This window comes from Callorhinus ursinus, unplaced genomic scaffold (assembly GCF_003265705.2).
Source record: "Callorhinus ursinus isolate GAN/ISIS: 27379988/994484 unplaced genomic scaffold, GSC_fseal_2.0 scaffold24, whole genome shotgun sequence".
Classification (NCBI taxonomy): domain Eukaryota; kingdom Metazoa; phylum Chordata; class Mammalia; order Carnivora; family Otariidae; genus Callorhinus; species Callorhinus ursinus.
The window spans coordinates 22,103,125-22,127,307 of record NW_027397086.1 but is presented as its reverse complement, the minus strand read 5'-3'; the positions used below and the strand labels follow the sequence as shown (position 1 = coordinate 22,127,307).

Below are 24,183 nucleotides of genomic sequence, written 5' to 3'. Positions count from 1 at the left end.
CGTCTTTGTCACTTTAGTGCCCAAAGTGCTAAAATTGTACATTATTCACAAACTCCCAAGTGAGAGAGAATGAGAGATAGTGTGTCTTGGCACCAGAGAAGAAAGTAAAGCTCTAAGAAGACCCAAACAGTTGTGACCTGGGCATTATTACCAATGTACCGTAAGCGGTGGGATTTGCCTATTTTTGTAAATAAACCTGTCCATCGGATTTTAACCAGGAAATAAAAAGGGGGGGGGGATTCATAACACGGTACATACAGCTGTCCCTTTTGCATTGCCATTTACGAAGGAAGGGCGCTGAGCCTCCCTTTCTTGGAAGGCTTTCCCTCACCACTTCTTGCATTTCTGTTTCTTCAAGTTTCATGTAACATATATATACCAAAGTTAAAATTTAGAATTCATTTTTGGGGATGGATGGAATGAAATGCAATAGACCCTAGAGATAAGAAAAATGTGTTAAATCAAAGGAGACTCCCTTCCTTCGGAGGGAGTCTCCCTAAGAGATTAGTGCAGGTGTGAAGTTGGGGTGGGTGGAAGTTAGGAGAAGATGAATTCACCTGGCTTATGATCTGAGTCGGAACAACGGACTTCTTTGCAGGTTCTGCTGTAAAGGGGTCGAAGCCGTCAGGGGCCTGTGTCTGAGGTGACAGCCAGCCTCCATGCTAGCCTGCAGGACTCCGAGTTGGGTGCTGGGTCCTGGAGGGAGCTGCTTTCTGAGAAATGGACTGTTCCCTGAGACGTTCATTTTGGTCTCTGGGTAGATTTGTGGGCGGCCGAGAGCTCACAGGCAGCGGGACCCGGCCTTGGCCTTGTTGGTCCCAGGATTTCGATCCTGTAGAGTGAAGAGCGAACAAGAGGACAGGGGCTTGTCGGGGATGCTGGTGGGGCAGTGCCCAACCCACCGCTCAGGCCTGTGTTAACAAGAGAGGCGGAGTGTGTTTTGTGCTTCCTCGTGCCTGTGTTTTAAGCAGAAACTAGGCTTCAGAGCTTAAATAGAAAACAGCTTGAACCACCCACGCAGTGGTAAACAAACCTGCTGTTGAAAGGAGGAATGAGAAGTTGACAGGTGCGTTATTGTGACCCTGAGTGGGTTCATCAGCTAGGGTTGAGGAATAAAGAAACCAGAGATAAAAGCCTTGAGTACAATGAATTCGGTTGTGTCATTCCTTTCTTCCTTTGTCTTCAGTTTACACCTGGTAATGAACCCATGGAGGCTTGGAGGTATTGTTCAAATTTCCTTTTTGTTTTATTTTTGTGTGTGTGGCAGGTTTGTTTACAATTTCCAAAGGGGTTTTTTCCCTCCATCTTGAGGAATACAAATTGAAGAGGGGGAGGAAGAGAACAAGAAGGGAAGGTATTGTAGTATTTTGAAGACAGGAGGTGGCCTCACAATAAGGGAGGCTGCTCTGTTTTTGTTTTTCTTCTCAAAGAGGCCAACGGGATGGATGGTCCTGGTTTCATCAAATACGGGTTTTACAGAATTCCTCCGTGTCCTGCCTCGGGGAATCGTGCTTTGGAAAATTAAGTGTCCATCAAATCAGAAGGAGGCTGGTACAGTTTCTATCCCCTTTCCCCCCTTGCTTTTTGAAAGGCTTAAAAAAAAAAAAAAAAAGAGCCCTTTGTTTTCAAGGAAAGTTACACTGAAATTCATCTGTGGGGTATTCACGGACTTCATTTGCGCCATTCCTAGGCAGCTCTAGGTTGTGCAGGACAATGTTGTCGAAAGCGTAGCTTCAACATTCAAAGCAGCGTGTTTGGAAAAGGGTCAAGACCTTTCTCTCTCCCTCTCTCTGATTTTTTAAGAAACCGAGATTTTCCCTGCTCCCATCTAGATCAGATTTCTCCACCACATTTCTCCACTGAAGCTTCTCAGGGTTAAGATTTATGGCTGTCATTTCCGACATTTTCCTCCGAATTGCAAACTTTAAAATACCTTTTAGGGAAACTTATTTGGAATTTCATTTTAATGGGATTTATGAATAAATCTCCATCTTAATGCTGACTAAGCTTTAAACATCCATTCCAGGAGAACACTATTAGATCTTTATATTTTAAATTTTAAATCACTTGACTGTGAAGGCATAAATCATTTTTGTATTTGTGAGTGCCATGTGCTTGAGCATTTCTGTTAAAGACCTTCTTGGGGGGGGTTGGCTTGAATAATTCTGGGCTGCAGAGGAGGAGATATGACATCATCTGCTTTCCTTTCTCGCGTCAGTGCCTGTGTACTTTCTGTGCGTTCATTTATCTCACCTACAGAGATGGGTGGGTACTCTGTGGCAGCCGTTTCCTCTAGACAACAGTTGACTTTCTTTCTTCCTTCACTTTGAAACCTTTCACCTCACCGTTTTAGTTCTAAATGCCATGAGCCCTCAACGTCAGATGAAAAGAAGCGACACTTCCTTCCCACCTGCCTTTCCCCAGATCTGTGTGGTAGGATGTAAATGAAGATGAAAGGTGGATCGTAGTCATCATCTGTAGGGAAAAGAAAAACAACTACTCCAGACTAATGTCGGGGGGTTTTCAAGGGTCAAAGCTCCACTGTGGTTCTCTGTGTCCGGTGTCCTTGTCCCCGTCTGTCCGCAGACTCCTCCTACTCAGAACCTCCAGATGTTCAGCAGCAGTTGAACCACTATCAGTCGGCCGCGCTGGCGAGGAACAACAGCCGAGTCAGCCCCGTGCCCCTCTCTGGGGCCGCCGGGGGTGCCGAGCAGAAAACCGAGGCTGTTCTGCACTGCGAATTCTGTGAATTCTCCTCTGGCTACATCCAGAGCATCAGACGCCATTACAGGGACAAGCATGGCGGGAAGAAGCTCTTCAAGTGCAAAGACTGCTCCTTTTACACAGGCTTTAAGTAAGTGGCGTGAAGAACAGCCTGGAGAAACAAAGTGGCTGTGCCTGCCCCACCCCTCACCTCACGCTTCCCCGTGCTCTCCTACTGGGAGCTCAGGGAAGGCCCTGCCCGCGGGATCCTGCAGGGATGGGGTCCTGTCTTCACAAAAGGAGCCTAGTTCCAGAAGACTGCTTTGGGGTTTGTGGAAGGGGGCTTGGGGGCGAAGCGCTCGCTCTGTCGGAACAAACGAGTTTAAACGTCAGAGCGAATGGGCAGCCAAGCAGTGTGAGAGCGTGGTAAGGGATTTCTCTGGCCCAGTGCATGAAGCGATGAGTGGTTTTTTTCCTTTCGAAAGACTATCCTCCCTTTTTTAAATTTGTCTTTGGGGGGAAAAAAAATCTGTGTTTTTGAAAGCAAAGTCAAAGCCAAGAGAGAACATCCAGCAATTGTGATTTCCCTGCTACCCTTATAGAAAATTCCTATTTCTTAAGATCATATTGTTGAGAGACACCCAGAGAATCAAGACTCCAGCACTGTGAAGACTAGAACTGAACAATTGTAGAGAGATTGTTCCAATCCAGAAAAAGATAATCCAAAGCCACCTCTGCTCCTGTGTATAACAGAATCGGTGAGCTCAAAGAACGGAGTGCTTCCTTTCACGTACTCTAGACTCTTGTGATTTAATCTCATCCTGTGCAATGCTGTTTAGGTCAGTGGTTATGAGTGCAGAGTGTGGAGTCTGACTACCTGGGTTTGAATCCCAGCTTTGTCACGAACTGGCTGTGTGACTTTGGACAAGTCCCTAAGCTTCTCTGTGTCTCCTGGTCCTTATCTGCAAAATAAAGGTAGTAATACTACCTCACTTATAGGACTCTGAAGAGGAGTAAATGAACCAATATATCTAAAGTGCTCAGAATAGTGCCTGGCGCAAAGAAAGTGCTAATAAGTATTACAATATCATTGAAAGCTATTATAATAATGTAATATTAGATGGCTCTATTACAGGTGTAAAGCTATCATTATCTCTTCCTATTGCAGTTAGGCCCTGAGCCTTAGGCCACTCTAGTACTTCAAGACAGACTCCACACAGCCAGGCTGGCAAAAGTAGGCTTCCTGGCCAACAAAAAACAATCGGAAGAAGAACAAGGTTCTTTTCCACCAACACCTTAGTTGCTGGGATTCGATGGGAAATGTGTTACATCTCTGACTATTAATATTAATTTGGTTCAGTTGTTTCTCAGATAAATATGTATGTGACCTTAACACTGAGAAAAGCCTAAAGACCCAGATAACAAGGGCCCGCTGACAGGTGTACATGTTTCCCCAGAGAGAAGCACTTGAGTTAATAAGAAGAGGACCTTGCCCATTAGACTCTTGGTTTCATCCATTTTTATGAGACACTGAAGGCTTTGTAAATGGTGAAGTTTTGAAAAGGATGGAGGGGCAGACAACAATAATCGCTTTCCTCCTTCAAGCTGGTACAACAGCTTTGAGTTTAGTTTACCTGATCGTCGGCCGCCATGACGTCCCAGCCAACTTGCCCTCAGAGTCACATAGGCAGCTGGGAAATGAACCTAACTCCAGTCCCTCTCCTTCCAAGCACAATGAGAAAGAGGTTCTTGTGGGGGTTTTGCCTTTACGCTTTTAATAGGCAGCTTCTCATCTTCAAGAATAAAGTGTTTGGGGAAGTCCATTTCTTTTCAAAGTAAGCCCTGACCCCGGCCAAGTGGCAGAAATTTTCAAAGAGGAAGTCAGCACTGCATGACAAGGTCCAGTTAGTGGATGAGTGACCAAGGAGCTTGTGGTCAGCAAACACGATGAATAACTGTGGTTTGGGCCCTCAAGCAGGGGTGTCACACGCAGAAGCCCCGTAGTGACGTAGCCAGCGGGGGATGTGTGAGCGACACGATCCCCTGTCACACTCATTACCTCTCTCCCCCACCTCTCTCCCAGATCTGCTTTTACTATGCACGTGGAAGCCGGGCATTCGGCGGTTCCCGAGGAGGGCCCCAAAGATCTTCGCTGTCCTCTCTGCCTCTATCACACCAAATACAAACGCAACATGATTGACCACATCGTGCTGCACCGAGGTAACCTTCCTAAATGTGGTTTTCTTGGGGCAGAGGGCTGTGGGTGGCATTTCAGGGACGCCCCTCTCGAAGTGGCCACTTTGCCCTGGTCCCTGGTCCCTGGTTCCTCAGCTTCTGTCCAGGCAGGAAATCACAGTGAATGACCACAGTGATGACAGCCCACGAAAAAAACCCCTTCTTGGCACAAGGATCAGATCCACGTGGAGGGAGGCAAAGGTGATGGGTTTAGCAGTGAACACTTCTCTGGGGCTTCCCAGCGGGAGGGATTTTTCACATTCTGATTCCTCTGCCCTCACCGCTTTGCTAAGGAAGGAGCGAATGAGACACAGAACGGGCGGGTGAGGACTCATTATAAAATGTCAGGAGCTATCTGGTTGCAAGTGATTTGTTGGAGGGAGACCGAAATGATGATTTCCGTAGCAGAGCGTGGAGTTTCCCATGAAATGGATGGAAAGAGAAAAATTCTTAAAAGTAAAAGTGGTCCGATAGGTATTAGAAATTCCAGAGGTTTCAGATTTAAGTTCTGGTTTTAAAGCTTCCTGTATTGACCTGCTCTCCCATCTGTAAGAAGAGAGGCCATGAGCCTGTGAAACAATGCGCCAAGGGTCTAGTGCGTTCCCTGGTGGATGCATACTGGGTATTGTGTACATGTGGCTTCCTGTTGATAAACAGGGATGGTTCTTTCAAGTCCTCTTTGGTTTTTCTTTCAGTTGAGTTTACTCTTGGCCAATTAAAACACTGTTAAACAACATGCTTCCTCTGCATTGGAAGGAAAAATATGTTTATATAAAAACTTTGTCCAAAGAAGATTCGAGCCAGAGGTAGATGGAAAAAGGATGACCAGAATCCTGGTTGCCAGTCTCTGGTGCTGTTTCCATGCACTGGTCCTTCATCTTTCCTTCGTGCTTTCCCTCCTTCCTCGTCCCCCTCTTCACTCGTGTCTTCCTCCCTTGGCCTCTAACCCTAGGAGGCTTTTCCGTCTTTGCCACGTGGGCCTCAGAAACAGTGAGTGTGTCTTCTGCTGTCGTGCTGAGAGAGGTCGCTCACCCTGACATGCTGGATATTTTTGGAGCATTTTCAAAAGTTTCCAGCATGTGCCCAGTGCCACAGTCTCGGGCCATTGCATTTTGTGACATTTTGCCCATCTCTGCTGTGCACCCCGTGGAAGGCCCCATTTAGCGCCCTCAGATTTCCTTCCTCCCCAGGCCACTCTGAGGAGACGTGAGGTCGCTGCTGGCTGGGACATCCGCCTGCGAGCTGAGAGAAGCAGCATCAGAACATGGAGGCAGGAATTCTTGGCCAGAGTGGTGCCACCCAGTGTTTCACCTCAGTCACCTGGCTTCTGGTCCCCCAGCCCATGTGTGGTGGTGGCTCTGTGCCCCCCTCACAGGGTGGGGCGAGGCCTTGAGTAGTGTTGCCTCTGAGCAGACAGAAACGATGAGAGACCTCACTTCTGTGGTCGATGGCCTCTGGCTTCCCACACTGCTGCCTGGTAGGCTCAGAGCTTCAGTGTCTAATGAGCTCAGTGATTTTCCTTCCCTGAGCTGAGGCTTCAAGAAGGGGATGGGGACACAGAGAGAGAGTGAAGCTAAAGCTGAGAAAGGCCCTTGGAGTGCTACACTTGACACCAAGTCACTCCTATCCAACAACATCCTAAGGGCTAGTATTACTCCCTGTGTTTCTGCTTCGCGTGCGTGAAACGTGAAACAGAAAAACTGCTTTTTCTTTGATTTGGTGTAGTTATTTTGTGGTCACCTCACAAAGGATTTAAGCTATCTTAAAGAGATTTGTGCAGAACCGTAGGATTAAAACAAATGGGAAACTGGGGCAAATGCAGAATAAGGAGAAACCAGTTGCAAGTGCCCTGGAGGTACAAAGACGTTCACCAAGAGTTTGGTGTCCAGTGAACGCCGTGAGGTGCCTGTGCACCTGGAAGCCGCAGGCTGCGGGTCTGGCCCTGAGATCCCAGCCTCCCGTGGAACAGAAGAAAACAGAATCCGTTGGATTTCAAGTGTTTGTTAGACTTTAGAAATTGCGTTCAGGAGATTTTCAGGAATCCTAGACACCGAAACCTGAGAGGAATTGCTCCGGTGGGGTCTCCGAAGGGGGGACCGTGTGCGATCCGGTGTGCATTATGCCCACCACAAATGCAATGGGAAGGCCCACAGGGATGATGAGAGCTGACCAGATGAACCAGACTCACCCGAGCGCTCACAGTGCTGTGAGTGAGTCAACTCCGGGCCCCTGATCCTGTGACCCATCCATCATCCTGCCCGTCACTGGTTACTTACAGTCTCTGCTGTGTATTTGTAGAGGTCATTTATGTTAAACGAGCCATCTAAATATCGTCCTTATCGGGGTCGGAAAGTGCACGAGCTGGAACAAAGGGGCGTTTGAGGATCGGCAGTAATGACAACATTAACAACGACAAATTACTGTCACTGAGTGTTGACTAGGACAGGTGCTGTACTAAGTGAGTCCAATATGTCATTTTATGGAATTCTCAAAAAACCCTATATGGTGTGGGTATTACTGTTATCCCCCGAGAAGAAGGGTAAAAGGTTCAGAGAGACTGAGTGTGACCCAAGATCCAAATGACTGGTAAGTGCCCCAGCTGGGTCTGAACCCAGGCTTGTCTGCCCCACAGCCCATGCCTGTAGCCACCAGGCCTCACTGTCTCTCCCCTGGGAGGGTGGCTGGTGTCACCGTGTTGAGCGTTCTCATGGTGTGGCAGCTGGGTCTGAGGACAGAATCACCTGTGGGGCTGGAGGTCAGAGCTGAGGACCACGGAACTGCAGATGGCAGGGTGTCTCAGGACAGCCGTGTCTGCCATCTGTGTCCTGACCTGGCTTTGGTGTCCATCTCAACCCAAAATGGCATCTCAGTGGGAAGCTGGTCTTGACAAGTCAGGAGACAGGGCTGGGTGTCTGCCTTGCAATTTCGAGTTGGAGCTGATCTCAAAGTAACAAGAGGGGGCTCTTCCTGCACCTGGGCTCTCCTTGCTCTGGGGATGAGTCAACATCTCTGGTCTCTGGGGCCTGCAGTAAGAGAGCTTTCTGAGGCCTTGGTTAATTAAAATACTTGGGATGAAAGGGAAGAAAAACAAATTCTGAACTGGCCCTGAGACTGGGATACTGCTGGCAAGAATAGTTGCCTTCACTTTTTATCCCAACAGAATGATATATTTATTTTTTTTAAAGATTTTATTTATTTGAGAGAGAGAGAGCACATGAGAGGGGGGAGGGTCAGAGGGAGAAGCAGACTCCCTGCTGAGCAGGGAGCCCGATGCGGGACTCGATCCTGGGACTCCAGGATCATGACCTGAGCCGAAGGCAGTCGCTTAACCAACTGAGCCACCCACGCGCCCCCCAACAGAATGATATATTTAAATAGGGAGGAAAGGGAGAATTCATTTCACTCATGGGAAATCTGAATGAGAAATGATCATGGGTTTATGTGGGCTGTGGCAAAAGAGCATACTGTGTGTCCGTGCATTCAGCAAGCATTCATTACTTGCTTGTGCCACACTGTGCTGGGTTCTTGGGCAAGATGAGGTATATAGAAGACCCAGGACCTGCCCTCTTCAAGATGAAGCATGTGCGTGAGTCTACGTAAGGTAACGAGTGATGGGTATCCAGGAGGTTCACGGTGGCAGGTGTATTTGTGTTTGAGGTAGAGAAAGGTGCTGGGAGGGGTGGCTTTCAAACTGAGCCGGGATGACATTTCAGCAGGCAAAGATGATTGAAGGTGGGGTATGTTAGTTAGCTAGGTGGCTTACAGTAACAGTGTACTGTCACTGCTCCGGGGCCTAGAAGTCTGATATCAAGGTGACAGCAGGGCCTTGCTCTTTCTGAAGGCTCTAGACAAGAATCCTTCCATGGCCCTCCCTCGCTTCTGGTGGTTCCCGACATCCTGGCCTTGTAGCTGCGTCATTCCGATCTCCGCATCTGTCCGCACATGGCCGTCTTCCCGGCGTGGGTCTTCTCCGTGTCCTCCCCTCTTCTTCTAAGAAAACTACTCATTGAATTTAGGGCCCACCCCAAACCACTGTGACCTCATCCTGACTAGTTACATCTGCAAAGACCTTATGTCCCAGTAAGGTCCCATTTTGAGGTTCTAGGTGCACATAAATTTCTGGGGGACACTATTGGACCCCCCCCTACATGGAGGGGAGGAAAAATTTAAACCAGTCAGGTAGGTGGGAGCAAGATGCGTTGACAGAGTGTATTCAGGTGTTCTGAGGGGGGCTGAAGGGAATAGGGGACAAGGCTGGTGTAAGGTGTGTTCCGGCCAAATTAGGTAGGGCTTGGATACCAGTGTAGGAGTTCGAACTTTACTCAGTAGGCAGATGGGAAACCAGGGTACCTGCTGAATACCAACTTAGCAAAGATTGAAGCCAAGGATTGGTGGACCCAATTGTTTGAGAAACTTAGGTCAGATCAACATTTGGTGAGATTGGCCATGATTGGACCAGTTTGGAAAGGGAAAAATTAAGCCCTGAGATTTTTGTTTGCAGGAGAAGTTTGGAGGTAGGAGTTTTGGTAGGTTTTCATTCAATGCAACAAATATTTATTGAACATTCACTATAATGCTAGCATTGTTTTAAGCTCTAGGGGTACAGCCATGAAGAGTCAGGCAAGATCTGTGCACTGAAGGAACTTGAACTTTGATAGGAAGGGAGACCGTGAACAGGGAATAGTTTCATGAGTACATTTCCACTGAGTTTATCAGTTTATCACCATCATTGGAAGCACGATGCCTCGTGCACAGACAGCTTTGCCTGTATGTACCTTAACACACCTATCGTGCTCCTAAAAAACTGGGTACAGACTGAATTACAGGGATGAAACACAGTTTTGCCAGATATTTCTAATTCTGGAACTGTGTAATCCCCGATTCTGGTCTCCAGTTGGCATATTAACTTAAAGCTTCTGCTTCCCAGCCCATAACCCCAATACATGGGCAAACACTGAATTTAACTGAATCCTGCAGGTGGGCATCTTTTGGGAACAAAACTAATCTCCCTTACTTTACCTGATGGGTATCGTTTTTCTTAGAAGAAAAAAAAAAGCTACACTGAGATTGCCAGTCTTTCATTTTATTCAGTGAAAGGACACTTTCCCTTCCATCCCCACCAAATACTTTTGCCGGTTAGAATGAGAGGTGTGGTTCTTTGGTGCTCAGCTTTCTCTGGCTTGACGGTGGCAGCCTGGCTAACATCAGGATTAACAACGTCTTACCAGGAGCTGTTGTCCTTATGTTTATGTGTGCCCGTTTATGGTCATGTTTTAGAATAATTGTTCTTTAGGAACTATTGTTATCTTCTTAATGGCTTTCTAGTTCTCAGCTTTTGTCACTCATTTGGCCGAGAGTAACGGGTGGGGCTTTGGTTTGGCCCAAAGAGGGTCTCAGGCCTGGAGCAGGATCATTTGCATACGGAGTTTGTTGGCGTGAATGACTTCCAGACCTCTCCCTGCTTCGTTCAGACTTGGCACGTTGCGGGGAGGAAACCCAAGTGTGTTGTGGTCTGCCTTTCAGGAAGAATTTTTACTTGGTAACTCTGGACTCCACAGTGATGTGGTTTTTCTCTGTTTTGAGCAGAAGTGACCCTCCGCCCTCCTGGTAGTTGGAGTTCAGCAGATTTTTCCACTGAGCACCACGGGAGTTTGACAGCACACCGTTCTAGGCTCTCTTGCACCCCAGTTCCCACAGGCTTCCGCAGGGCATTCCTCCTGGGTTTCACGTCCAGCTGCAGCACCAAGCGGCTTTTGAGTAGGAAGAGATGAGAGACACAATCTATCTTGTAGTCAAACTGGTGAAGTCATAATATTTTTGCAGCCAGCTCTGGAAGCTGAGTCACAATGAGTGTGATTCAAGCCTTGATTTCTTACCCAAGGTAATTTTGAGAGGTGTGAAGTCAAGAAAGACCCACAGTTGTCGCTGCCTCCGTAAAGAAAAAAAGTCCTGAGCCCTGGGCTTCTGTAGCCAAGACAGGGCTCCATCCATACCTGGAAACATTCCAGTCTCTAACTTTATGTCCTTGACTTGCCTCAATAATGAATAACCTCATTCAGAAAACCCTTGTCAGTGATTTGCCCACCTTTCCAAGTCTGTCTGGTTTTTTATCTTGGTCGTGTTAGCCATGTGTTTAGAAAGGAGAAAAATTAACTTTTTTTCCCCTAAAATGAAGATCTTAGTCAAAATCCACATAGCCCAGAGACTGGGAATGTTGGTGATGTCTTCGTTTGGAAATGGGAAGTCTGACGTTTCAGAGTGAGTAAGTAAGCAGGAAATTACCTCTTAGACCTGATTGAGAAAATACTCGAAAGAAGTCAGAGAGAAATGGTTGCCTTAGACACTCCCGTAGCTTTGGTACTCTTTGGTACTCTTAAACGACTAGGAATCAAAGGCTTATAAAGAAACAGCGTGCAGATCGGATGTTCCAAGAGAGTTCTTTTCGGGGGTGAAGGAGGAGGGCCCTGGCACAGGTCAGGCAGGGGACCTGTGCTCCCAGGTCACAACTTTGTTCTGAACCAGAGGCGTGACTTTGAGGAAGGAGTCCAACAGGCCAGTCCTCAGCTTCCACACCAGTAAACCAAAGGTAATAAAACTGACTTTGCAGAGTGTTTCGAGAATAAAAAGTTAACCGTGAGGGTAGAATGCCTAACAGTGCTTGAAACAGTGAGCTCCAGGCAAATCGCCATGGTCATTTCCATGAATTATTACTATTTAAACTCCAGAGTATTTTGAGTGCTCCTGACTTTGTGTAAAATTCATTTAGACACACATAGTGAAATGGGAAACTGCAAAGAAAACTAACCAAGGTGGTAGAGGAATTGAAAGGGAGGCCTATAAAAAAACAAAACAAACCCAGTCTGAAAGAAGCGATTCTTTATGAGGAGAAGCGAAGACAGCAGGCTGCTTGCATGGCTGTCTCCAAGGTGTTGGAGACATCGTTCCAGGGACTGTTAGACCAGCTGTGGTCCATCTCCACGGAGGTCAGCAGAACCAGAGCGCACAGCACAGGCCAGAGACGGAGCATGCACGAGGCAGAAATGACACAATCCAAAGCGGGAGCCAACACAGAGCAAAGGAGGGGTGCAGTCTCAGGGAAGGTGCCAGAAAAGTTCGTGTCAGCAAAGCCCGTGAGCTCCTAAAGCATGGGGCTGGTCCCAGGGGTTCAGCCTGCACCCCTGTCTTGTGCCGTGGGTGCCGGCTTGCACGCGTGTCCTACCCGGAATGGCTGTGGGGGTAATGCTCGGCACTTGGTGTAGAGTAGTGGTTATCAGCCAGAGTCAGGGTGCATTTGTCTGGAGGCATTTGTGGTTGTCACCCCTGGGGAAGAGGGGTGCCATGGCAGATGGTCGATAGAGGCCAGGGATCCTCGTAAACATCCTACAGTGCATAGTACAGCCCCCAGAGTCAAGCCTTATCTGGCCTCAGAATGTAAATAGAGCTACTGCTGAGAAACCCCGGGCTGGAGGAGTCGAACATCGTAGCATGGGCTTTCTTCAGGCTCCGGCTGGCTTATGCCAAAGCATTTTTTTCCTCCGATTACACCAAACCATAGAACTGAATGGTTAGAAGACTGTTAAACGTTTGCTATTCTAAGAAAATGTGTGGATTACATTATAATCATGTGTTTCTTAGCTGTCTGCTCTACTTTGGTTTAAAAATATTTATATTTCTAAATAAGTGACTGACTCTTTGTATAGGGAAAATAACATATGCATTAGAGCTCCGGGAAGTACGTAGCAGACATCACCTTCCATGCTCCCTCGGGTCAGCTTCTTGCGGGCCAGTTAATCGCCGTATTCAAGGACTCCCTCGGCAGGGACTGCCCTGCGGTGAGAACGTGGTGGCTGAGGCTACAGCATGGCTTTGGGTGGGGAGAATTCTCCAGGGGCCAGCCCCAGCCAACAACAAAGGGAGGGCTCGCAGGGAGAGCCACATCAGTGCACAAAACACTGATGTCTGGAAACGGTGCTACTCAGTGACTCTGAGAATAAATCACGCTTTCTTGACTTAATAATACATTGCTGTTTCTAAATAATATAAGTATATGTTGTGTGCGTCCATTTGTAAACTTCCAGAGTCTTCTGAAATCCAGACACAGCATGAAAACACACGCTATATTTGATCCTTGCATAAATAGCACAGATTTTAATTTTATCCCAGTTATGGATATCTGGCGCGTGCGCCGATACTCTGGGCAGACTGGTGTGAAATTTAATTTGAGCAGTTAAACACAAGGGTGAGAGAGTGCAAAATAAACAAGCACACGCATTTCCAGCCCTACAGCATTTGGTATGTTAATGGGAAAAGCACCCAAATCCTCTCTTTTATTTTTTTCCCTTGTGACAATCAGATTACAGATTGTCTGAAAAGGCACAAATCCTCCCTATCTCCCACGCCACCCCGCATCTCTCCCCCCACCCCCCTGAATGTTGCCCGCAGCCATTTCATTTGTGAGCTTCTCCTAGTTAGAGCTGGAGTTTTAGTGAATGAAAACATACAGGTCCTTTGCTTTCAGATTTGTTATGAGAGATTCCCTTGGTTTCAGGAAAAGGAAAACCGTCTCCTTGAGAACATCTCGGAAGGGGAAACAGGAGTGGAACTGGCAGCAGTGGGACATAAAGGGTTTGCTTTGCAACAGGGCAGGGATGCAGATCGCAGCTGGGCCAATTAACAACGTCTGTGAGCTTTGGGAAAGTTATTAAGAACCCCGTTCCTCGCTTTACTGATTTGTAAAAACAGGAATACCTCCAGCCTAAGAGGGTTGCCGGGAAGGTGCACTGTCGGGGCACACAGGTGCTTAGGAACTGTCCGGTCCCTTTCTACTTACGGACATCTTCTAGGTCCAGCCCAACTAGCACCTAGTGAGCAAGTGGGAGGTGCTAATAGTCAGTTATCATTACTGTGGGTAAACCGTGGCCGCCTCCATTCAGGAATGAGCGAGCACCTTTCAGCCTGCCCACCTCGTTGTAAAGATCACTCTGGGGATTAAGTGCACCAAGGGCTGGTGGTCTTACGAACACTTACCTGGGCCCAAGGAAGATGCCCTTTGGGGAACGGAGGGCGGGGCAGCGTGCATGTGAGTTCATGGACACAGGCCCCTGAGAGGTAGCAAAACCGGCTGAGTTTCTTCCTGTATTCCAAAGAGAACACGTGCGGACCATCAGTAAAAATTTCCATCTTTCCAATTCAATTTGTTTCCACAGAAGAGCGAGTTGTCCCCATCGAAGTGTGCCGTTCCAAACTGTCCAAATACTTGCAGGGAGTAGTTTTCCGCTGCGATAAGTGTACCTTCACCTGCTCCAGTGACGAGAGCCTCCAGCAGCACATAGAAAAGCACAATGAACTAAAACCTTACAAATGCCAGCTCTGCTATTACGAAGCCAAGCACACGGAGGAACTGGACAGCCACCTTCGGGACGAGCATAAGGTACCTGCCCGTCTTCCTGCCCGTGACCCTCGGCAGCCCTGTGGGGGCGGGCCTGGCGGGGAGCCAGAGCTCAGGGTGGGCGAGGCAGGCACGCGGGCTAAATGTTGCACGGGCGCTTCCGATTTTTTTCTGTGATGAAAGAAAGGGGAGGTCATTTTAGAAAAACTGGAGCACAGAGATGGGGATAAGGAAAATCCCCCTCATGCTGCCACCCATGTCCACCTGCTTAGCCTTTGTTATCTCTTCTCTGCCCATTTTCCCTTGTTTTATGTAAGTCTGGCAATACCACATGTGAACTAGTGTGTCACCCTTTAAAAAAATTTTTTTTTAACAACCTAAGAGGAATATTTTTCCATGTTATTTTAAAACGTATCGTCACAGGAATCGACTAACTTGTTCTGTAAAGAACCAGAGAGTTAATGTTTTAGGCTTTGCAGGCCAGATGGCCTCATGGTAACCACTCAACTCCACCCCTTCTAGCAAGAAAGCAGCTACAGACAAGACAAATGAACGGGCATGGCTATGTCTGCGACCCTTTATTTATGGAAGTAGGCAGCAGGCTGAGGGCCCGAAGTGGCTGGTCCCTGTCCTGATGGCCAGCCACCTTGTCCCTCAACCATGTAGGTCGTTTGCAGTATTCTTGCTAACTACAGAGATTTTCCAAAGCCTTGCTATTTGTGTCTAAACACTATAAGGGCTGTACAAGACATGTTTTGTTTAGGGAGGAGGATTGATAAAGAACAGATCAGTACCGGACCTAAAATCAAGGGTTTGTGAAAAAAACTTCTCTTCCAAAGGTCTGCTGATCAGAAGGCAGAATCCTATAGGGCAGCTTCACAGGGCTTATTTGGCACATGGGGGAATTGAGGTGCTTGTTTCTGGTTTTGTGGATTGCCCAGAGTGCAGAGGAACTACAATTTGTATTTGTTTCTTGAAAAAGAAGCCCATTGAAATGTTTTCTAATTAACCCCAAAATATCGAGGGAGTGTTTACTTAAGGCACAATGAGATAGTTTCCTTTTTCTTTGCTCTGTATCCTCCTCTTTTCTGGCCTTGCCAAACCCCAAGTTATCAAGACTTTAGTCCGAATCATCTGTGCCGAACTTTTCTTCGGGGTGGGGAGGGAGGGAGAGAGAGAGAGAGAGAGAGAGAGAGAAGGCTGAGCTCTGTCACCCATCCACAGTGAAGTGGTTGTGTGGTCACTTTTCTGCTTGGGAATGCATTCATTTTCTAATGTGTCTGCCCAAAAATGAAAGCAGAGAAGAAAAGCCTGAGTTCACCTCACTGAAAAACTTTCATAGCCTTTCTTAGTCAAACTTCCTGGGCATCTCTGCCCCCAAACTCAAAGGGTAATCACTCATACATTTCAAACCAAGCTTTCTACAGTTATGCACACGGATCTTATTTATGCACCCACCTCACGTCTTTTTATTATAGTGTTCAAGCCTTTGGGCTGGTATTTGGGGAGCGAGCAAACCAGGAAGATAAATTCTCCCGTTGTTACACAGTTGCTGTGGGTCACTGGTGAGAAGGTTAGAACCATACATGTGTGGAACTGGGGGCTTCCCGAGCAGGCATGGAAGGTTGGGGCTTCAGGATACCCGTCAGGCCAGTGGGTTGCTCCAGAAGAGAGGGCCTCAATTTAGAGCTTCTGGAACCAAACACCTCAGTTTGAATCTTCTCTCCACTGCTTACTATACAACTTTAGCAAGTTACTTAAATTTCTGTATCTATTTTCTGGTTTCTAAATGGGAATCATTTTATCTTTCTCAGAAGTTGTGTGAGATTAAACAAAGTCCTGGTATATCCCACACTTTGATATGACCTGGTGTGTTCCTCAGTCTACTTACGAATTGAGCTGTTGTACCCATCAGAAAGGTAGTTGGGTTCCCAAAGAACTAAGATATATTTAAAAATCACTAATTATACCTTGCATCCTAGATACGGTCTTTGATGTTCCGTTTTCACTATGCCATGTTATGTTCTTTAATTTTACTCTTTCTCGTGGTTGACCAGCTTAATAAGTCCAGTGAGCACCTAATTGAGGCTAAAGAATTGCCACTTCCAGCCTGCATAGTGATTTTCCTGTCATTTCAAGTGTTGTTAAGTTTATGAGACTTGTGCTTATTACTGACGGCAGCAGTATTTCTTCATTTCTAAATGATGAGTACAAAATGTATTTCGAATTTTTAAAATAACTATCCAAACACTTTTATTTTTCAAAAGATTTTATTTATTTACGAGAGAGAGCGAACACGAGTGGGGCTGAGGGGCAGAGGGAGAGGGAGAAGCAGGCTTCCCTCTGAGCAGGGAGCCATTGTGGGGCTCGATCCCAGGACCCTGGGACCATGACCTGAGCCAAAGGCAGATGCTTAACCGACTGAGCCACCCAAGGCGCCCCCAAACACTATTTTATAAACAAGGATAGCAGTGCTGCTGAAATGGAAGTTTTGACTGGTAGGCAGTGATATACACTGGTTAAAAACCGTCATTCATTGGGGCGATTTCAGCATTTATGAAAGTGGTATAAGAGTGTCAATGTACAATGAGCTAAAGTGAAGTTTGCTAATAATCGAAATAAAAGTCAAGGACCTGGGCACCTGGGTGGCTCAGTCCGTTAAGTCTCTGCTTTCGGTTCAGGTCATGATCTCAGGGTCCTGGGATTGAACCCCGTGTCATGCTCCCTGCTCAGTGGGGAGCCTGCTTCTCCCTCTCCCTCTGCCGCTCCCCCTAGTCCTGCTCTTTGCCTCTCAGATAAATAAAACCTTTTTAAAAAAATGTCAAGAACCATAAGGCAAGAACAAGAAATTAAAGGCGTAAGAATTGGAAGGAAGGAATGAGACCACTTGCATTCACAGACAAGGTTACCTTTGTACATAGAAAATCCTAAGTAATCTATACAAAAAAAAAAAAAAAGCTGCGAGGATATTAGTGAGTATAGCAAAGTTACAGGATATAAGGTCAATATGCAAAAAATCAATCCCATGTCTACATACTAGAAATGGAAAGCTGACGGTAACATCAAAAAGAATAAAATAAGGATAAATTTAACATAGGAACTGTGAAAGCTGTAAACTAAAAGTTACAAAATGTTGTTGAGAGAAATAAAAGAACTAAGTTAATGGAATATATACTGTATTCCTGGATGAGAGGACCCACTATTGACAATTCTCCCCAAATCGATCTACAGATCCAACGGAATCTCTATCAAAAAAAAAATTTTTTTTTTAAAGTTGACAAACTGATCCTAACATATAAATGCAGAGGACCTAGAATAGCCTAAACAGTATGGAAAAAGAACAAAATTAGAGGACTTCACCCTTCCTGATTTCAAAACCTCCCTTAAAGCCACCGTATTCCAGAGCGTGTGGTATTGGCAGAAGGATAGATGCATGGATCGGTGATGCAGAAGAAAAACTCCAGAAATCAACCCTCATCTAGGTGGTCAGTTGATTTTTTTTTTTCCCCAAAGGTACCAAAGTAATAAGGAAAGGATAGTTCTTCCACAAATAGTGCTTGAACAATTGGGTATCCACATACAAAATAATGATCGTTGACCCTTAATTCACTCCTAACACAAAAATTAAATCAAAATGGATCATTAACCTCATTCTACGAACTGAAACCATAAAACTTCTGGAAAAAGAGTAGAAAATCTCCCTTGGGTTAGGAGAAATTTTCTTAAATAAGAAACAAAAGCTATGGACATTAAAAGAAGAAAAATGAGTAAATTAGATGTCATCAAACAAATTTTTGCTCTTCGGAGACACTATTAAGAAAACAAAAAGGCAAGCAACAGATTGGAAGCATATATTTGCAAAGTAATTATCTAGCAAAGGTTTTTAACCAAAATATACAAAGAACTTTTACAACTCTATAGTAAGACGATAATTCAATTACGAATGAGAAAAAAATGTGAATAGACACTTTACCTGTGAGGATACACAAATGGCAAATGATCACATGAAAAGAGTCTCGGTAAGATTCATCATTAGGGAAATGCAAAAAAAAAACAACAGTAAGATAGCACTACCCACCCGCGAGAACGGCTAAAATCAAGAAGACTGATAGTGCCAAAGTGTTGGCAGGGATATGGAGAAACTGGAAATCTCATACAGCGCTGGTTGGAATGTAAAATGGCATATTCACTGGGGAGCACTTTGGCAATTTCTTTAAAAGTTAAACATACACTTACCATCTGATCCAGCAAGTTTACTCTCACATAAAGTGGATGGATAAACAAAATGTGCTATATCCATACTATGGGATACTACCTATCAATAAAAAGAAATGAGTCTATGGATACATGGAACAACGTGGATAAATCTCAAGAACATCATGTTAACTAGACAGGAGCTAGACACGAAAGATCACTATTATATGATTCCATTTACATGAAATTTCTAGAAAAGGCAAAACTATGGAGACAAAGCAGGTTGGAGGTGGGAGATGGATTGCAGAGGTTATGAGGGAACTTCTCAAAGTAAGAGAATTTGTAAACGAGATTGTGGTGAGGGTTGCACAAATGCATACATTTACTAAAACTCGCTGAACTATTTATTTAAAACCGATGACGTCTATGGTGAGTAAATTATACCTCATACCTAAAAGAAAGATTCAAGTTTCCCAGGACCTGACCCATATAGTAGATCTTCAATAAATTTCCTGCAGGCTCTTTCTTTTTTATAAACTTGATCCTGGGAACAGATTGATCTACAAGATGCTGGAGATCCAGATTATTGTGTAAACTGCCAAAAATAAAGTGCAATAGACTTAGCCATTGATTTTAAATTAAGGTTTACTGTTTTCCCCCTAGTAAGACTATGTGTTGCGTGCATTGCTCATTATATTCTTCCACTAATAGCGTGAAGTGATTTTGTGTGGTGGAGAGAAGCTACAGAAGAAACTAAGAGACAATATAGGATATCTATAACATCAAATGATTTTATATATATCCAAAGCTGGGCTTCTGAATTCTGCCTGCAAAGCCCAGAGACCTCAGGAACACCTCTATCAAGTTGTCACACTATCATTCATGGACTGGATGGAATCCTGGTCCAGCAGGAAGGATCCTTGAAGTCAAGTATACCCTTCTAGTTAAGAACCAGACTCCCAACTGCACTGGATGCATGCTGCCATGTTTATCCTCAGAAGCCCAGGTGAAGTAGAAGAGGGATGACAGCATCTCTCATTTTGTACATGACACACAGCATCTTGTCTTCCTAGACCTTTATCTTTGCACCAGTGACCAAAGACTCACTTGCAATCTCTTGGAACTAAAGTAAATAGTACAGGCTATTTAAAATTTTATTTTTCATCCTTCAGTTCCGTTTTTTTCAGTCTTACTAGGTCTTCTAAAGACAGACTGCTCTATGCTTTCAGTCCCTCCTTCATTCCTTCCCTCCCTCCAACCCTCTCTTTCACACACACACACACACACACACACACACACACACACACACACACAATGAAGTCCTATGTCAGTAGCACCATTTATTAGTAATGCTGGTGAAAGGTGAAGGGGGACAACATTTTTAAGAACCTTAAAGTCATGAAGAAAAAAAAACGTTGCACTTCTCACATTTAAAAAACATTTTTTAAAGTTTTTAAGTATATGTGGTACCTTGTTAGTGTTCTTTATGGTTCTGAAGTCTCTTTGCTAGTTTAGGGAATATAAAAATATATTATCTCTAACTTGGTTTGCTCATAAAATTGTCATGTTCACTATATTAAATTTAGAAGGATAGTCTATTCAGGCAATACACATTCACTAATTGAATTTACTTTGAAATGTTTTTAATTTTTTATACAAATGGAGCCTCAGGCGGCCGAACTTTAAGGAACTCGTATCTCTTACTCTTACTTTTTGCCAGTTTGGGGGAAGCAGCAGAACATTAAGCTCCGGAGGCAGCACCAACATTTTAGTTATGCCAGTAAAATTGTTCAGTTTTCCAGACCAGTGAAATCCATAGTGGCAGAAGAGCCACATAGAATATTTGTGTCCGGCAAAGGAAACGAGAAGAAATAAAACAAAAGAAGAACCTTCCCTCGATTCCAAATCATAAAATACACCTCTGGCCACATTTTTTGGGATTGTGTTTAATTTTGAACCAGAGTGCCAGCAGCTTTATCTTGATCGACTCTGAGGATTGCTGCAAGCCGGAGGTTTCTCCTGAAGATTACATCACTTCAGCTCTGCTTTCCCTTATAGTAGTCTTGCTTCTTGATTTGTCAACCACAGGCCCTGTTCCTTTCATGGAGTTTGGACATCAGAAGTAGAGGAGCAAGAAGTCTGACCATCTTTCAGAGGGATGTGCCTGGCCGAGCCTCGCATGGTATTTTTCAAGTAGACATTTGAAGACGTTCTTTGCCTATAACTTTTGCAGCTGTCCACTAAACTCTCCAAAGTGACCTGCTCCTGCTTCCAAGCTTCCATAGGACTGTTCTTTCTCTGTGAAGGCACTTATTTCATCCTGCCTCAACTTCCACTTAACTCTTAAAACAAGTCTCTGTCTTGCCATTGGATGCGACGTACTTAAAATGGAAACCGTGTTGTTTTTAGGTCTTTTCTCCCAAAATCTAGTCACAGTACCCTGCATACAGTAAAGTATCCAGTAGCTGTTTGCTAAATAAATCAACGTATGAAATCACTGTTCAAATGGGAAATTTTAAGTATTCTGTTTGTTCATATAAGAAGATGTGGCAGCACCATCCACATCTTTGCCTCTGGATTTCAAGTTCTCGTTCAAGAGATTTAACAGCTCAGTTGGCCAGCAACAGAGTTCTTTGACTTTCTTAATGATGCCTTTCACTGGGCTTTTTTGAGTACTTGTGACTGCAGTTATCCTGAAATGCTCAAAATGACTTGGTTTTTGTCTGGGCTTCTGCTAAGTTAGGTCTAGCAGAAGTGTGTTTTCTGCTTCTGACTCAGTGATTACAAAAGAAAGTAGATATTCTCCTTGACCTCTGTGCTCTATACCCTCCTGGGTACTTTTCCAGCCTTTATTCTTGTTCTTAGAAAGGTTTTTATTTTGAAAAAAAGTTCTCAAAAAATTCTGCTCCTCTATTCCATCAAATTTTGCAACATTATAGTCACAGTACTTTTTTCTGCCACCTTCTTGTGTTCAGGTAATTTTTACATATTTTGTACGTAATTTTGCATTTCTGCAGGTGATTTGCATAATAATGGGGAAAGCTGGAGCCTTGTCTGCAGGTGTGAGTTCTAATCCTGGCTTTATCACTTAGCTTCTTTTGCATTGCTTTCCTCATCTACAAATATGGACGGTAACACGGTTATCTCTCCTAGTGGTCATAAAGGTTAAGTGATCCATGTGAAAATGACTGGATTAATTTTTAGTACATGATAGATATTTGGTAAGAACGGAAACAAAATCTTTTAGAAAATGTCCAATCTTATTCTTACTAGCAAGCAAATTTTTGTCATTGGGTATGACATTATGAAGTTCTTTATACTGTATAATCTCCCATGGTTTTTATGTTACCAGTAAATTCAAACATTTATTGGGTGTCAATGAGATGACCAATCTCATACTCTACACTGAGCATATAAAGCTAAATAGGAAATAGGTGTTGCCTTAGAAGAGTTTATAAGGAGGGGACACAAGCTTAAATAAAGAACCACAAGCCAGCATGTTAAGTGCTTGATAAAAGTACCTATGAAATAGGAGGGCAGCACGATGCACAGCACATACGGTGTCACGGCTTATTTCCCATAGAACTTTAATATACTTAGCTGAATATCCCTTCTAGAAGCTTTTACAGGAGCTCTGATCGGAATGTTCTGATCTGAGAAATCAAGATTTTTACCTGCACCTTTGACCGTCTTCCTTAAGGAATCGTAGAAACAATGCTTTGCTTTCTCCTCCTGATTTCATTCCTATTCTGACTTTCAAAGATAGGCAAAGATCACTGGGTAGACCACCTGATAGTGTAAGTCAGAGGTTGGCGAACTCTGGTCCATAGACCAAATCCGGTGCCCTGCCTGTTTTTCTGTGGCCCACCAGTTGACATTTTTAAATCGTTGAAAAAAAAGAGAGCTAATTCGTGACACATGATTTGTCTTGGGGCACAGCCCTGCTCATCCATTTCTGTACTGTCTGTGGCCACTTTCAAGCTACAGCAGCAGGTGAGTAGCTGTGATGGAAACTAGATGGTCCAGAAAGCCCAGAATACTTGCTTCTCTGGCCCTCTGCAGAGAGTTTGCCCACCCGTGCTATAAGGCCTTTAAAATCTTTGCAGGGCTACACATCCTCGGTGTAGGCCTGAGATGGGCATTTCTGATGTAAGAGGCAGTTTTTCCGTGTTCTCTAGTGTCACTTTTTCTGGAAATAAAAATGTTCACTCTGGCCTTTCTTTTTAACATGAACAGGCAATATTAGGTGATGTGCGCAGCCTGATGGCATGTTCCTTTTGAAGGTACAGATGTTAAGTGAGAAGCAGGGGGAGCTCTGGAAACCTGGAGGGATTCTTCTTGATCACAGTCTCCCCTATTTAGTGTGTGCTAAGTAATCTGAGGACAGGGGTGTCCGATTTCCTGCTTTCATTAGCCAGCAAGTTCACACCAGTCTTTCCTGTAAGACTGGGTTTGCCGCCGTAGTAGAAAAATGCATGTTCAACTTGGTAGTGTTTGTAAATCACGGAATGCTTCTCCCCATAGAATAAGCCTCAAGTATGGAAATTCGTTCATATGCTAGGGAAATTCATTCATTTTGCTGAATGGTTAAAAACCAACAAGCAAAAAGACAAACAGAGTTGTGGAGCTTGAATATCAAGCATGAGCACAGAAGGGTTTACAGCATCAGCTCTCCAGTGTTAACAGGGAAAGCCTCTTGCTGGTTGTTGGCACTTCATCTCACATTCTTAGGGGCGAGTGGCCTTCACAGGGGACTTTGGATTTGTGGGCAATCACAAATAACTTTCACAAGATATGAGGGTCTATATATAGTTTTATAGTCTGAGGGATTATGTATTTGAACAGTCCAACCTTCAAACACATGTATGGTTACTTTTGCCTTCCAAAGGCTGCGAGGAGCCAGGTTCTAAATCTCAAACTCTTAGCCTTGCTGTTTCTCCTTCTCTTGTGGGCCTTTTGGGAAACAAGGTAATACATTTCTGTGCATCTCCAGAGAAAGGAATGAATTTCCCTCAATATGTCCTCTGCACTCAGATACCCACCAATCTCCAGGTCCAGAAAGTAACTTACTGGTATGATCACTTGGGAAGCCAACCTAGACATCAACTGGAACTTGAATAAAAGTCTGTGGCCTTTGACTTTGAACTCATAATTTTGCATCTGGAAATTTAGCCTATAAAATTAAAGCTAAACATGAAAGAAACTATATAATTTACATACAGTAAGATTTATTGTTGCATTTTTAATAGTGAAAAGCCAGGAATAGCCAAAGGTAAACTCATACGGGAGGAGTCAGGTAAACTATAATATCATATCATTTACTTGATAAGATACATATATAGTGATTAAAAATAGTATTTATAAAGAGAATGATATTTTTACTGTGCCGGGCATTAAAAAAGCAGGAAACCCACTTGTGTTTTAGTATGATTACAGCAATTAAATAATCTATGCCTAGAGAACAGGATTACAGAAATACAATACCTTGTTGATAGTTGTATGTATAGGTAGGCAGACTTGAAGCTTCTTTTTGCTTTCCAGTTATTCTTTGTGACCTGTATCGGAAAGAAGGCTATATTAAGCTAAAAGGGAGGCATGCAGGTGAGCACAGCACCGACTAATGGAGACTCAGCACTGGCCGTGGAGCCAGCTGTGAACAAGAT

The 24,183-nt window shown here is 44.6% G+C and overlaps 1 protein-coding gene across 11 annotated transcripts in view; it reads left to right on the top strand.

Moving 5' to 3' along the window:
* The window catches only part of ZNF462 (zinc finger protein 462), a 135,907-nt gene that overhangs the window by 98,896 nt on the left and 12,828 nt on the right, over positions 1 to 24,183 (top strand). For all 11 annotated transcript variants that reach the window (XR_012373524.1, XR_012373525.1, XM_073876605.1 and 8 more), the window contains exons 8-10: positions 2,587 to 2,854; positions 4,787 to 4,923; positions 14,145 to 14,368. Coding sequence is in view for 9 of the 11 variants with exons in the window: in XM_073876605.1 (XP_073732706.1) it covers positions 2,587 to 2,854; positions 4,787 to 4,923; positions 14,145 to 14,368 (629 nt within the window). In the remaining 2 variants the exon portion in view is untranslated. The remainder of the gene's footprint in view (positions 1 to 2,586; positions 2,855 to 4,786; positions 4,924 to 14,144; positions 14,369 to 24,183) is intronic.